At 41.8% G+C, this 15,465-nt stretch overlaps 1 protein-coding gene across 10 annotated transcripts in view; it reads right to left on the bottom strand.

Moving 5' to 3' along the window:
• The window catches only part of Epb41 (erythrocyte membrane protein band 4.1), a 146,966-nt gene that overhangs the window by 29,070 nt on the left and 102,431 nt on the right, over positions 1-15,465 (bottom strand). For 3 of the 10 annotated variants that reach the window (XM_050151299.1, XM_050151272.1, XM_050151308.1), the window contains exons 12-14: positions 12,071-12,258; positions 7,260-7,322; positions 2,108-2,284 (exon numbers count right to left, since the gene is read on the bottom strand). In XM_050151299.1, coding sequence (XP_050007256.1) covers positions 2,108-2,284; positions 7,260-7,322; positions 12,071-12,258 — 428 coding nt within the window. Of the gene's footprint in view, positions 1-30; positions 82-2,107; positions 2,285-7,259; positions 7,323-12,070; positions 12,259-15,465 lie in introns of all 10 variants that reach the window. The other 7 variants (XM_050151286.1, XM_050151334.1, XM_050151291.1 and 4 more) reach the window with 6 other exon arrangements.

Raw genomic sequence — 15,465 nt, 5'->3', positions numbered from 1 at the left:
TGAGCAGCGCAGCCACAGCAGCAGCTTTACCTCGGGCCCACCAACCTTTCTTCCCGAGGGGAGGGCAGACGTTCTCTTCACCTGGTCACACACAAATCATATGAGGTTCAGTTGCCGTGCAATGCAACAACAGCGCTGCCAAAGGCAGGAGAGGTGTCCCCAGAGAACAGAAACGCTGGCATGACTGGAAAAAGACATGCCCCACCGTAGAGTTGTCCCAGCACAGAAGATTAAGGCAGTAGTCATTTGTCCCATTGTTCACTCAGAGGGAATATACATATGTGTAAAGAGCTAAAATTACCCGAGTACCCCTCAGGGATCAACGTGACTTTATAAGAAGTCATGTCTTTCAAGTTTACAGAATGGCACCGCCATCCCCAAATTGGCCTTCGGGTGATTTCTTAAGGGTCTCTATGTGAAGACATAAACTGTTTTCTGAAAATGGAGACCAATACAAATGTACCCAATGACATCTGAGCCAGCATCAAGATACTTTTTCAAGCTACTTTCCGAGTTCAAAACAGAACTAGAAAAATATGCAGGTGTGTGTGGGGGGGAGAAGGGTGTTGAAAGACAAGATAGCAACAAGCCACTCGCATGCAGACACCAAAGTCAGCAAGGGCATTTAACACCATTCTGTAAGCAGGACCAACAAGACAAACAGCTTGTTGAGAACATTTCATTAAGCTGTGGCTGGCCAGACCCTCTCAGTCAAATCAAACCGCAACTATCCTTGGACCTTTATGATGAGTCTTATTTCTGAGGACACATCAAAAGTCTGAGGACTTATCTGCTTTTCGGAGTGATGGTCTGACCCAGAAGTGGTTATTTTCCCAGCTTAACGTGCATACTATAGACTCAGAACACAAACCTAATGGACACGTATGTCTGGGAACGGGGTCTAAGAGAACAACGCATGGGAGCAGCTGTATCCTGTCACCTCGGTAACTATGCAGCTGCCTGTTCTGAGGTGTCCTCCCACCTCACTAGTGAAACTGTTAGCTAATTTTAATCTAAATTTGGAAAAAAAAAAAAAAGGTTATCTTGGAAGAATTTTTTAGCCCTATCTGCAGCTACAGAAACTAAGTAATAAATGATTTAACTGGATAGTTTACCAAGAAGCCTGAAAATAATTAAACCAATTTGTGCTTTGTTTTGGGAAAGAGTCTCACTATGTTATCCAGGTCTACCTCCAAAATCCTAAACTCAGGCATCCTTCTGCCTCAACCTCACAAGGAGTGGGTCACAGGGGCAGGCCTGCTAAATCTCAGGTTTTTAATGGGCACACTAGTTTGCCTTTCTCATCTAGACCTGCTATTGTTGGGGGGGCGCAAAGTAAGCACATAATTAAAAGATATATAATCAGTCATGAAGTTATGGTCACTGCTTATACAAATGACAAACTGGCTTGAGATAAAGACCTTTCAGATCTCTAAGTTCGACAAGATATCACCTTTAAACAGACTTATTTATTCTGAGGTAGGGATTCCAAAGCAGGAAAAAAATAATAATAATAGAGAACAAACTCTGGAAGGGACCTCTGGCCTCTTCTGATGGTAACTGTCTCATAAAACAGCTGGTTGCAGGTCTGGTGTTACGCAAGACAAATCATCAGTTGTTTTTCCGAAATTGAGTGTTCTACATTCTCTGGCTTCAGGGGCTCCTTGTTTCTTATATAACTGTGAGCAATCATTCCAGACATTTCTAAGTTGTACAAATGTTCAAATAAAGTTTTAAAAATATATCACTCCCTCCCAATTGTGACCTTACTAAGTTTAGCTAACTGGTCCTGGAAGGCACATTTTGAATATAAACAAAGTTTTACTGGCATAAAGTCAATTTATAAACACAAACTAGCCAGAAGCAGGCAGCTTCAAGCAGTTCTCAGAGCCTAGACATCCACTCGTAACTCTTAGAGGACTCCCACAATTGAGCTCGGCTGTGTAAATTATCAGGAGTGTTGTTATTAATGTTTCATAGCAGCAACGAACTGCGAGGGCACCAAAGCCAACTTCAGCTCTACGCTTCCAGATAGAGTGTTAACACACACACACAGCTAACATACTTATCGCCTTCAGGCTCACAGACATGTGGACAAAGGACTCACTCCATCTCCAGTAGGGACTTGCCCGTTGATGTTAAGAGTTCGGAAGGGCGAGTGTGTGGATAAGCGCTTGTCCCACTCGCTAGGCCGCGGTTCGGGTACCGATTCCATGAAGTTCTTCTTCAGCTCACTGATGCTGGCGTGATGCTTTTTGATTTCTTCTTGACTCTTGTCTAAATCCTACAGTTGGGAGAACAAAGACGGAAAACAATAAATAGTTGGGACAAAAACACACACCAAGGGCAACCTATCAAACTGGGCCCTGGTAGAAAACACCACATCCAGGCCAGATGGTACTGGCCCGTACTGCATCAGCACCATAAATACACAATTACTGTTTACCCCTTTTCTTCTTTCGCTCTTTTTAAAAACAAAGTGCTGTGCTTGGCAGCAGCGAAGCATCACAATCCCACAGCTCGTGGAGGTTACACTGTCCACAAAGAGCATGCTCCCTGATTGTGTGACTCCTCTGCCACAAAGGATGCGAAATCAGATCTCCACCTCCTCATCCTGAAAAGGTAACCCCATGATTCAGTTAGCTTCAGCTTGATAAGAACTAACTTAGGCTCAGCTCAGGCAGGATGGAGAGAGCAACAGGGAAACCGATGAATGACGGACATGACAAATGACCTCAGCTTCCACCAGCTGCTGCCCGTGGTGAGCTGCAACAACATTGCAGAGTCCCTCTCTGTCCACTGCAATACTTTGCTTCTCTATTACTAAGACTTTTCTAACTCAAGAATTTATTATTAAAGTTCCTAGTTCCAGCCTCCAAAATCAATTGTTACTAACTCTAAAAAAGTGACTTTGGAGATTTTTGTGCATGTGTAAGTGCAGGTCAGAGGTCAACCTCAGGTAACCCCCCCTCCCCCTCAGAAACACTGTCCACCTCTCTTGAGGCAGGGTCTCTCATTGGCCTGGAGCTTATTAGGGGCGAGGCTGGCGGGCCACGGGGTGCCAGGGATGTTCCCACGCTCTCTCCCGGCTCTGAGATTACAAGTATGCAACCCCACACCCAGCACTTGTGCATGGGTTCTAGGCATTGAGCTTCGGTCCTCACACTTTACAATTAAATATATATATATTTTTTTTCTTTTTCACATTTTCCCTACAATATAAAAACTTTATGTTTTCCCGCTTCACTTCTCTTAATACAATTCAAAATAGGGACTTACTGGGGCTGGGGAGAGTGGCTCACTGGTAGAGTGCCCTGGGTTTGATCGTCAACACCACCTACAAAAGGGCTTCTAATGACCACCAGTAGCGTCTCATCTTTCTCCTTGACAACTTAAAATAATACACTAGAGGTACGTGAAGAGCTCTCTGAGGTAACATTCTAGGGAGAGATGGTCAAAACTAAGGCTAATAAAGCATAGGCTAAGACATATTCAGATTTTTCTCGTTAGAAAGAGATACATAATAATTTTTTTTACAAAGGACATCAGATGAAAAGGAGTCTGATAAATTTAACTTGAAAACAAAGACTCAAATGTTCTTTGTCTAACAATACACATTTACTTACACACACATACACACAAAAAGAAAACCTCAAAAGTTCGAGTTTCAGGTCACAATATCTGGGGCCTGAAGCTATAAAACAATCTTGTGTTTATTTCCCATCAGGGAAGCATTGTATCTAAGAAAAGGATGATGCTAAATAATCTCCCCTCACGCTGTGTGAACTTTGGGATTCATCTATTTTTGGCATTGTGGGAAATAATTTCATTTTGGAAAAAAATAAAAACAAAATAAAATAAAACTTTTTTTGATCAACATTTGTTTACAAGTTTGTTCCCCCCACCCCCTTGCAGGCAAGAAAGAAAGAAAACTTTCTCCAAACCACTATCAAAGGAGAAAACAACAGAAAACCCAGGAACTCCCGTGACCTCTGGACTCTGGAGCTGCTCCTTCAGAAACTCATGAACTAGTCTCTTTTCTCTCTACGTTTGCAAGACTGACCTGACCCATGTGTGTTTGCTTTGAGCGCAAAGAGAAGACTAACCCCAATAGTAACTGTAGCTCCCCACAAGGAGCATCTCTTGCTTACTAAGAAGAAACGTAAGTGTATCTCAGGAACATGAGCTTCCCCCGGGGAACGCCTGTGTTAGAGCTGACAGCGAGGAGGGTATCCTTACGAGCTGAAGAAAACAGCATGCAGGAGCCCAGTACTCAGTCTTGGGCTGAGCAACCGACACCCATCAGGCTTGTGAGAGTGTGACCCAGCTCCTAACTGATAGTAAATCTGTTTTGGCTCAAAACAACCGAACACATTTATGATGACTAAAAGCACAAACAAGGCAAAACAAAACCAACTAACAGATGCTGTGACAAGCACAATTCTGAGCCAGCCTGAGCTGAGCCCGCTGATTTGTAACTCTTCTTGCCTAGCTTTTGATTGGTTTGGATCCCGAGAAAAATAAATTTTTCAATAAAACTGATAACTTCTGAGGGAGCTTTCTCCATCCTTCTTAGCTGGCTTTGTTGGAAACCTGTGGGGGCACAGAATAAAATTAAGATCTCAAAGGGACCTGTTCCAAATAGAATTTGTCATAGATATTTGCTACAGGTTCTCTCTGGGAGCTGGAGGAGGAGGCGGTAGATCTAAAAATGAACTCGACCTTATTTGTGCCAGAACAAAGCATTAGTGAGGGTGTGATAAGAGGAGGGAAGGGAGGCTTAAAAAAAAAAACCTTGCCAGATGGATAGATAACTTGAGAGAACTTTCTTGGGGGCACTTTTTCCAATAATTGAGGAACGAGGGTCAAATTATGTCAGGTTATGTTCAGGTTAGATAATTTTTGAGGGCTGTCATCTTATGATTTTAGCAGCAATAAAACCAAACACTTCGTTAAACGTAAAATGTTCTCAAAAAGGCAGTTAGTAGTTTTAAATTCCAAACACACACTTATTCAGAAATCCCCTCCCAGGGCTCTCCAGAAGAAAAACACAGCATAACACAGGAGTTTTGTGAGTCTCAGAAGCCACCGCACACCTCGTGGAACGAATGACAAATATATGATTGGCACAGCAGGTTCAGGAATGTGGGTACTGAGTGAGGAAATGTCACACCGAGAAGAGGGGACCACTGGACGGGTCTTGTCCTTCCTAATCCCAAAGATATGTGCTAAGACAGAGACATCCATTTTTCAAGTTTGTAATAAGAGTCTGGACTTAGGAATGTTATGTTATATGAGACAAATATACCTAAGGCACTTGGCATTGTGTTCATCGTTCAATATGCAATTAATAAAGGACACCCAGAATTTTCATTATTTGTATTAACGTACCTTATACAAGTACCTTACATAGCAGATATTCAAAATATAGTTACCAAAAAAATATCAAAAATAAAATGATATTAAATAACCTTTACAGGCATATTAGTAATGAGAAATCTATTTTTTTTATATGCCCAGGCTGTTTTCTTGTTGGTTTTTTGTTTTGTTTTTGTTTTAAGACTGGCCTTATAATATAGAGAGAGCTGAGAATGACCTCGATTCCTTGATCTCCCTGTCTCAGCCCCTCAGGTGTGGGAATTAAAGATGTCCTACCATGCCTAACCAGAGATCTAGTTTTTTAAAATTTCTTCAAACTTTCAGATTGGAGATACTTAATACACAGTTTTTCTTCAGGTCGCAATTAAATGCTATCTCACTGGCTACACCGGCATACACCTGCAATGCCTTCAAGAGGAAGACGAGAAGGCTATGAAAATGCTCCCTCCGTAGAGACCATGCCTGTTTTAGAGTAGACCGTCTGTAGCTCAGCCCAGTCTTACCTCCTACAGTTCTCCTTAACTGACTGTAGCTCTGCATTGTTCTACGCTGTCTTTCCTCCTCCCCCACTCAGATCCCCACACTGTGTGAGCTTCCTGCAAGCAGAGACCATAGTGGTTGTTTCCCTCGGAGGGAAGTTAACCCCTGTGAGAGAAGAGTTTATACTCATTTCTTCTGGTTCTGCCTCGAGTTGTTATATTATATAGTCTTCAACTGCTATACAGGAGTTTTCCTGACGGTAGAATTATACTGGTCTTCCTTTCCTCCACTTCATTTCCTTAATTTTCCTCACGGAGTTCCTCCAATCTCCAAACTGGCTCTACATCTCATATCCAGTGTGCATCTCCAGACCAGACACATCTGAGTATATGAGCTGAGGTCAAAATCTGGTCCCTGCTGAACGTAATCGGAGACAGACCTTAGCACTCCTCTATGCTACTCTTTCTGAGAAGAAACCTGTTGTTAAAAATCATAAAACGCCTACGCCAAATCCCAGCTTTCCCAAATTACCAGCTCTGGGGCCACAGAGAAAGTACTGGCATTTCCTGGCTTTCGTGCTTTCGTCTTAAAAAAAAAAAAAAAAATCCCACTCACAAGCTTGCTTTTACTGTTAAGCCAACGTAACCACCCCTCAAAAACCGGACTCTTTTCTTTCTTTCTTTCTTTCTTTCTTTCTTTCTTTCTTCCTTCCTTCCTTCCTTCCTTCCTTTCTTTTTAAATATTTATTTATTTATTATGTATACAATATTCTTTCTGTCTGTATGTCTGCAGGCCAGAAGAGGGCACCAGACCTCACCACAGATGGTTGTGAGCCACCATGTAGTTGCCGGGAATTGAACTCAGGACCTTTGGAAGAGCAGGCAATGCTCTTAACCACTGAGCCATCTCTCCAGCCCCTCTTTTCTTTCTTGATTTTTCTTTTTCCTTCCAACTTTCTTTAGTAATTTTTGCTATCTCCAATGAGTAAGCCCTTACCAATCGTGATCACATACGTTCCCTCTCTTTTTGATACTCTTCTCGGTTCAGGACAAAAAAAAAATCTGCAAATTTGTTTCTTGGGAAATTTAGAGTTTATATTCTTGGAAAATTAAAGAAACTTGAAGTTTGAATATTCTGAAAGGGGGTGAAACAGCAGAACCATGAGAGGGAGAGACAGCTCCAATCATATATTTTTCTAGATCGTATGAGAGATGGAAACTAAGAGTTAGGAGAGGTGATTGCATATCTTCATGTTTACCGGCATGCAAAAGCTCTTTACACCTAGAAATCTCACATGCAGTATCATGCAAAACCCAAACGCAGCGTAGAATGCAGGGATCAGCAAAGAATGCAGAAGGTTCCAGGCAACCAACTGAAATAAGCTTCAAGTTCATACAAACCTCCAACATTAAATTGCTATGTCTGATATAAATGTTTTCACCATCTAGTCTCTCTCTCTTTTTCTGTGAAAATGAAAGGGGGGAAAAACAGAAGCATAAAAAATTAAAATGTTGTTCTTGCGGGGGAACGAACTGCAAATTGGCAAACAAACAAAAAAAGCAGTAAAAAGTAAATGTCTGTGATGCAACATATGCCAACATGAGATGGTCACGGAACTACACGGACACAGGGAGCATGGTTACCAGAGAGAACGGATGACCTTGTTTGCGAACGATGGGAAGCGGTGATGATGTCACTTAAATAGACAGTGCTCCTGGCTCCACAGCTCCTAACACACTAAGCTGCTCGGTGTTTGTTTTTGAAATTGAACTATTTGGATATTGCCCATATGCATATCTCAAAAGCTCTGGACACCATGTATCATGGAGTGGAGAAATGCTGTAAAAAGAACTTAGTTTTTTTTGGAGAGTTTTATACTTATGAATACTGCAATATCTGGATCTCTACAGTGTTCTGTATCCAATCAGGTAACAAGTATATCCAGGAAGAACTGGTTCATCCACTCGGAGGCTGGGAAATAAGCAGGCAGCAGCTAACCCCATACGGTTAATGCGAGACGGTGCTGCTGTGGTGGCTCTTGTGATAACTGTGTATAAAATGCTCACGGGCCTATAGTGTGATGGCACCGGGAAAGTTTTGGTAGCGTCTGCACATGAAAGATAGGTCTGCCCCCCACGACTGCATTTTATTAAGACACTCCTCTGCTGAAAACTGACTTTCATAAAACCCGTCAACAGTCTCAGGTTCTAATGTGTAAATACACATCACAACTACACTGTTTAAAGGTTCTCCACATCCTGGCTCTCCAGAGTAATTCCTGACGAGGAAAATCAAGGGCTGGACCACTGTCTTTTTAACACACTGTCATCAGCACGGGTGAAATGGTGGCGTAGCTGTGTGAAAGCAGAAAATGGCTAACCTTCCTCATTCTTATCAGATCTTCAGCTTTTTCTGCAGGCTTCTGTTTTGGCCACAATTCAATAAAGAAAAAAAAAATAGACAAAATATTGGTTCATTGAAGCTTGTTTGAACCTTTTATTTATTTTTAATGGAAGAGGAATGGGGGAGAATTAAAAAACTGAGGGGTCTACGGGGAAAGGCCTGTTGGCACAAACCTGTGTTTGGTCACCATTTGAGGTAGGTACTGTGACCTCGATGTGGGTTTTTTCCACCTACATTTAAGAAATAAAATAGTGAAACATTTCAGGTTAGCAGGCTTCCATGAATAGTTAAAACAGCATCATGAAGCTGGGGGTTAAATATACTGAAAAATGATCACCACAGCAGGGAAGGTTTTATTCCCAGTGCAGTCTGTTAGTTCATCATCATAGTGTCAAGGCTGAAGAGGTAATATGGATAGCCAAATCATAAAATGGAAAACTGAGTTAATCATCCCGATGATGGAAAAGCATTTTAAATCTTATTTATATATAAAAGTAACCACTACAGCAACAATCTAGTCTTAATACTAAGCCATATGTTCTTGTGTATGACCTGGAAGTACTTTAATGAGAGCGCGTGTGTGTGTGTGTGTGTGCGCGCGTGTGTGTGTGTGTGTGTGTGTGTGTGTGTGTGTGTGTGTCAGCACTAGTGTGGAGGTCAGTTTTTACCTTCTACCTTGCTTAAGACAGGCTGTCCACTGAGGTGTGTGTCTTATCAATATTGACTCTGTCTCCCTTCTCCGGTAGGGTGTTGAGATCATAGACAAAAGTATTACTGCCTCTGGCTTCTTCTTCTTTTTTTAAAATTCACATGACCTTTTTTACATAATTCATTTAACTTATTTTTATATGCAGTGGTGTGAAGGTATCAGATGCCCTGGAACTGGAATTATAGACAGTCATGAGCTGCCATTGTGGGTGCTGGAAATTGAACTCAGATCCTCCGGAAGAGCAGCCGGTGCTCTTAACCACTGTGCCGTCTCTCCAGTGCCCGCCTCTGGCTTCTTTATGAGGGCTCTGAGGATTTGAACTTAAGCAAACACCTCATCCACTGAGTCATCTTCCCAGCCCTAGAAGTGCTTTAAATCAAACTTAAGAACAGATTTCCAAATAAAGATACAAATGTGTGATACACATGATATAAATAAATAGTTTTTATAGCTAAAACATATGTAATAAAAAGCATGTAAGACACTAAACAGGTCAACGTAAAAGTCTGTTAATTAACCAATACATTTAAGGAGATGATTTTACTCTTCAGATCATCAATAAAGATGGCAGCATAGGAAATTGCATACAAATTGTAACTGACGCATGCAACTACTGCCACCTCGGCTGCAGCATCCAGCATCGCAGCCTCCTCTCTGGAAGCTGGAACCACGTGCTTGGCAGATGGGCAGGATTTATGCTTAGTAGTAGCAGAAGAATACTATCCTAGGGACGCCTGTGTATCTTTGGAGTACCTCTAGAAATAACCACCTTACATCCAGAAACTGGAGTCATTATTTTAAAACCTGACTGTGACGAGGAAACAGTGGGTACTGCATGAAGCACCATGTATTTCAAATTTAGAAACCGAATTGTCTTTTCTAACGGTTAAATAATTTTTTCACAGAACCTCATCAACTTGTGGTTCTGGCACATTCTTTAACTCATACAAAGCAGCATTGCTCTAGAGAACAATGCCATTGTGCTATCTTCCCTAGGTTGAATATAAATAACACCAGGTAACACTAGACTCTGCAATACTGCCAAACAAACATAAACGCACATCCAACCACGACACTTTTAACTACAGAGTAATTAACAATTGGGTCATTCTGCTCTAGATCCCAGGGAACAAGTTAGTTCATTTGTCTGAGATTAACCTTCCTTAAGTAATAAAAGAAAGACAACGTCTGTTTTCAGTTTGTTTGTTTGTTTTTGAGACCGAGTTTCACTATGTAGCCTGGGCTGGCCTCCAACTCCATTTCCCAAGATCTGGAATTACAGACATATGCCACCATGTCCAAATTAAAACAGACATAAATGTCTTTATAGAATTATATATACTCTGCAAATACTAGCCTTAAGTTATTTCATAAGCTTATGTTCCCTTTTTTAAACAATAACGTCCTTCTGGGTCCTTAGTAATCTAGCAGCAGAAAACAGAGCCACTACTTCAGTTCAAGAATTAAAACTAATAGCTGGGAAATGGTGGCACACACCTTTAATCCCAGCACTTGGGAGGCAGAAGCAGGCGGATCTCCGTGACTTTGAGGCCAGCCTGGTCTACAGACTGAGTTCCAGGCTAGCCAGGGTTGTTACACAGAGAAACCCTGTCTCGAAAAAAAAACCAAAAAGAAAAATAAATAAATAAATAAATAAATAAATAAATAAATAAATAAAAGAATTAAGGCCAAAAAGAAGGGAGCGGTTGCACACACTTATAGTGCCAGCTCCCAGGGAGAATAGAGCAGAAGGCTCTCGTGATTGCAGGAGTTCAAGGCTAGCCTGGGAAACATAGAAAGCCCATTTCATTCTGCCAAAGAGCTGAGAGTCAAATTAACCTATTTTTGAAGTACCTGTATGTTTTATGGGCAGAAGGAAAACTAGTGAGAGCTATCAGAAGACCAGGGGCGTCTCAACCATTCAGAAAGAGCCCCTGATAGCTTTAACCGCCAACACAGTCAGAAGTGCTAGCTGATATATTCCAACATTAAAAAACCACGCAGGTATTCCAAGGCCACACAGAGCCTGAAGACTAACGTCCACCAGGCTGGTTACAAAGTAGCAAATACCCACCATTCATTCACTCAAAGACAGAGAACCTGATTGCCATATTGAACAGTTAAAAAAAAAAATTAACAGCTGCCCACCGTTCTATGTTAAATAAGATATTAATCTGGCTCCAAAAGAACAGGTCTGATGTTATCAGTGTGCAAAAGAGAAGGCACTTTTCCTAAGGCCTTAACATAAAATTTCCTTTTTTCTTTCTTTCTTTTATTTTTTCAATTTTATTTTTTGAGACAGGATTTCTCTGTGTAACAGCCCTGGCTGTCCTGGAACTCACTGCATAGACCAGGCTGGCCTTGGACTCATAGAGATCCACTGGCCTCTGCCTCCGAGTGTTGGGATTAAAGGTGCGTGCTGGGGGGAGGGTGAGCATGCCATTCTTATGAAGGCCATTCCTCACAGTCCCTTCGCGAAGGGAGACCTGCATCTACTTTTACAGACCTAAGCTAGCACCGTGTAAGCGTTATTTTCAAAGTTGAACATATAAAAAAGATCAACTCAGTTACGGTTTCTGGGAGATCTGCTAACTAACTGGTGATTTTTCAGCTCAGTGCAGGGACTGGGGGTCCTCAGCGCAGCAGATCTTCGTAGCTGGCTGTGTGCTGTCTAAAGAGCTGGGCTGAGATGGCTCAGTAGTTAAGAGCACTGGCTGATCTTGCAGAGGACCTGGGTTTGAGTCTCAGTACCTATATGGTAGCTCACACTGCAACTCTAGCTCCAGGGACCCAACGCCCTCTTCTGACCTCTGAGGGCACCAGGCATGCACATGGTGCACACACATAAATGCAAGCAAAACATTCATACACAGAAAATAAAAAATAATCCTAAAATTTTTAGAAAAGATTTAAATAGCTATATGAACGAGCTTTATGCAGTATCTATTCTTTGGAAATCAAATTCTATAAAAATATACAAGAGGCTGATGAGAAACGATTTCTTTTAGAAACAATGAGAAAAAGCAACTTTGTTGGGAATCTGCAGGATTCAGTTGCTCTGAAAGATGCGTTAGCTGATGTGAGGTACCTAAGACATACCTTCCACGCTTCTGTGGGCTCTGGCTCAGCTTGCTCAGGTGGTTCTTCTTCCCCTTTCACTTCAACCTTTGCATCTTCCTTCTGTGTTTTTTTAACAGGTGCCCCTGGCCCTTCTGTGACCTGACTCTGAGCAATGGCTGGTGCAGAGGTGGGCCGAGGACTTCGGTCTGTGGGTTCAGCAGCTGCTGCTATGTGAGAAAAAGAAGGAAGAATAGTTGAAGGCACGTGTCACTGTGCTGACCTTCAGTCACAGGGTGAAACTGAGAATTCTGTAGTTATCACATAGAATGAAAGCAAACATGAACCATTAGTGCTTTTCAAGGTAGCTTACGGCAACAAAAAAAAGGCTTCCTTAACAGAGAAACTAGGACATCTCGATGACTACTTCATCAATGCTGAGTTTGGGGGCAGAGTGAAGAAAAGGAAGCAAAGCCAAAGTGTAGATTCAGGATGGTTCTCGCAATGAGCCTTTGTGAAATAAGTATCTGTTTATTTTTAGATGATGTCAGGAACCTAAGCATCTAATTTAAGGGGGGAAATGAAGTCTGTTTATTTTTGTCTTACTGTTTTCTGTGAAATCTCTGCAGCATAACTCGATAAAGGGCCCTTCCGATAAGACTAGGATTACTACTACCGTTTGATGTGTGTGCAGGCACATCTTTGAGCCAGATATTCTCCTTTAATAAACCATCTGATGAACATTAATTCAAAAACTTCTTTCATTCAAAACAAAGGATAAACTAATCAAGCCCCCCTCCCAAATGTTCTCCAAAGTATTAGAACACTGGCTCTCAACCAGGGCTTATTTTTTCCCCCCAAGCACATCTGACAATGTCGGAGAAGAGAGAAAGGAGGTGCTGACATCTAGTGCACAGAGACAAAGGGTGCTGAGGCTGAGAAACCCTCGTTAGGGGAGAAGCCTGTCTAGATCACTTTGGAGAGAATAAACGATACAGGCTGACAATAAAAACTTCGGCACATAACGAACTGCTACATGGGTTTGAACTATACGTAAGGTAACTTAATTCAAAACAGGGATTGGGACTACAGCTCAGTAACAGACTGCTTGCCTAGCAAGGAGGGCCTGTGTGCCACCCCCAACAGCACAAAATAAATCAAGAAACAGTCATTATTATTTTTAATTTTTAATCTTCATTTTTTTCTTTTAGGGTTTAAACAAAAATACCCATATATTTAGTCAGAAAGCTTACTAATTAGACACTACCTAAGAAAGTAAGTTTTTAAAACATGATTTATTTTGTTTGTTGGAGGGTCTTTTCTCCATAGACCTGGTTCTTCTGGAACTCAATATGGAGACCAGGTTAGCCTTGATCTCTCAGAGATCTGCCTGCCTCTGCCTCCCGAGTGCTGGAACTAAAGGTGTGCGCTATCACACCGAGCTTTAATATGTCATTTTAAATTGTGTTTAATTTCTATTACCAGTGTGTCTGTGGGCATGGGGTACAAGTGTGTGGAGGTCAGAGCATAACTCCGGGACATCAACTCTTTCCTTCCACTTTGGGATCAGGGACTGAACCCAGGCTGCCAGGCTTGCATGCCAAGTGCTTTTACCCACTGAGCCATCCCAACCGCTCTGATTTAATATTCCAGATAACGGACCATCATCCTTTCTTGTACTGAGACTTTAACTTTCATTGAAACCTCACAATTTTATCACGTACTTTCCTTCCTCTTCAGACTGCCGAACATAATTTATTCTGATACATTTAGATTTATAAACTTTAAAAATGAAGCAAAACAAAGAAATTCTTTCAGCTAGAACAGACTGAAACATGGAAAGCTGCACCTATCTTACACATATGACACTGAGAGAGAGAGAGAGAGAGAGAGAGAGATGCTTATTATCCCGAAAGGATCTCCAGGGAAAGAATTCCTCAGAGGACGCCTAGCAGAACAGCAGAAACAGAGCCAGTTTCATCTTGCAATGACAGATCTGTGGCCGCTTGCAAGTCCCTGTTGCTAATGCGTGCTCTCAGCTAGTCAAGGCAAGACTGGCAGATGGCAAAGCAAACCTAGCAAAACAAGGGAAATGACAAAATATTTGTCTCACAGTTGTGCTAAAGCCTCATATTACATGTGTATTCACACCTCCTCCCAAAGAATTAATTCAACTCTGCCGGGAATCACAGAAGCACAGCCCTTGCTTGCACCATGTGCTATTTTGCCACATGAATTTGGTTCTAATCCAATACTAATACCGCAGAGCCGAGTGATTTATGTCTTCAGCATTCCTACAGTGTATGGGAACTCAGACGCAAACCCAGAAACTGGCGGTCAGACACAGAGGTGGCGACAGGTCAGAAACTGGAAAACAGCAGTTACAGTGAATTATCCCTCGCTAAGAAAAGCAGCAAGAAACAGGCAAGGTCCAAACCCAGCACGGCACATGTGAACCTCAGTCACACACAGCGGTGCTAGGAAAAGAGACTTGAGTTTCCTCGCCTGTGGAATGTGGAAGATTCTAACTGTAGGAGCGTTGGGGAAAGAATACACAAAAGATAAAAAAAATATTTTGTGAGTTCTAAATATCAGTAGCTTTTAATATCACACTTCAGTCCTCGTATTTATTTTTTATAGGCTAGTATTATTTAAAGAATATGCTGGGCAAAAATTAATTATACACATAGTGACATATAATTCAAATGACAGATACCGCTTAGGAGCCCCGAAGAAAGGCAAATTTTCTTCATTTTCACAGTAAGGATACTGCAAACTATAGATCACAATAAATATGGTAGGGGTTGGTTTTCTTTTAAAAAAAAAAAAGCTTTCTTGGGATATAATTTGCATATTGTACAATTTGCTCATTTAAAGTATAAATGTTAAAGTTTATTAGTATGTTAGTGATTGGTCTTTAGGATGCTTTGGCTTGGGCTGCGGAGGCACCCACGCGCCAGCTAAGCACAATCTGTGAACTTGGCCCTGGGTGGGGGACCAGACCCCTGGAGCTCACTGACCAGACAACCTTTCCAACTGGGGAGCTCCAGGTTCAGTGAGTGACCCTGTCTCAAAATAAAGGTGGAGTGTGAGCGTGGAGGGCACTGACGTCACGGTGCGGCACAGGTACTGCAGCGCACACTTTAATTCAGGGGTAGAGCACAGCTCAATGCAGAGCACTTGCTAAGCATGCCTAAGGTCCTGGGTTTGATCCTCTGCACCAAAAAAAGATAAACAATAACATTATTACTTCATTTTTAGCAATTAACGATTCTGGAGTCTGTATAGAGAACACTTAACTTTAAAAAGTCAGTGTCTTCCACTTCTAAGATTTCAGTTGTCAGGCCACTGATGGCTGACAAGAACAGAAGCAGACCTGGATGAAGTGCCATTATTTCCTAATTATGTGTATTGATTGTGTGTGTGTGGGTGTGTGT

Source organism: Alexandromys fortis, unplaced genomic scaffold, assembly GCF_014885135.2.
Source record: "Alexandromys fortis isolate MF-2015 unplaced genomic scaffold, M_Fortis_MF-2015_v1.1 scaffold_26, whole genome shotgun sequence".
NCBI lineage: Eukaryota > Metazoa > Chordata > Mammalia > Rodentia > Cricetidae > Alexandromys > Alexandromys fortis.
Note: the sequence above shows the minus strand (reverse complement) of the source record. Positions and strands in the feature narration are given on the sequence as shown.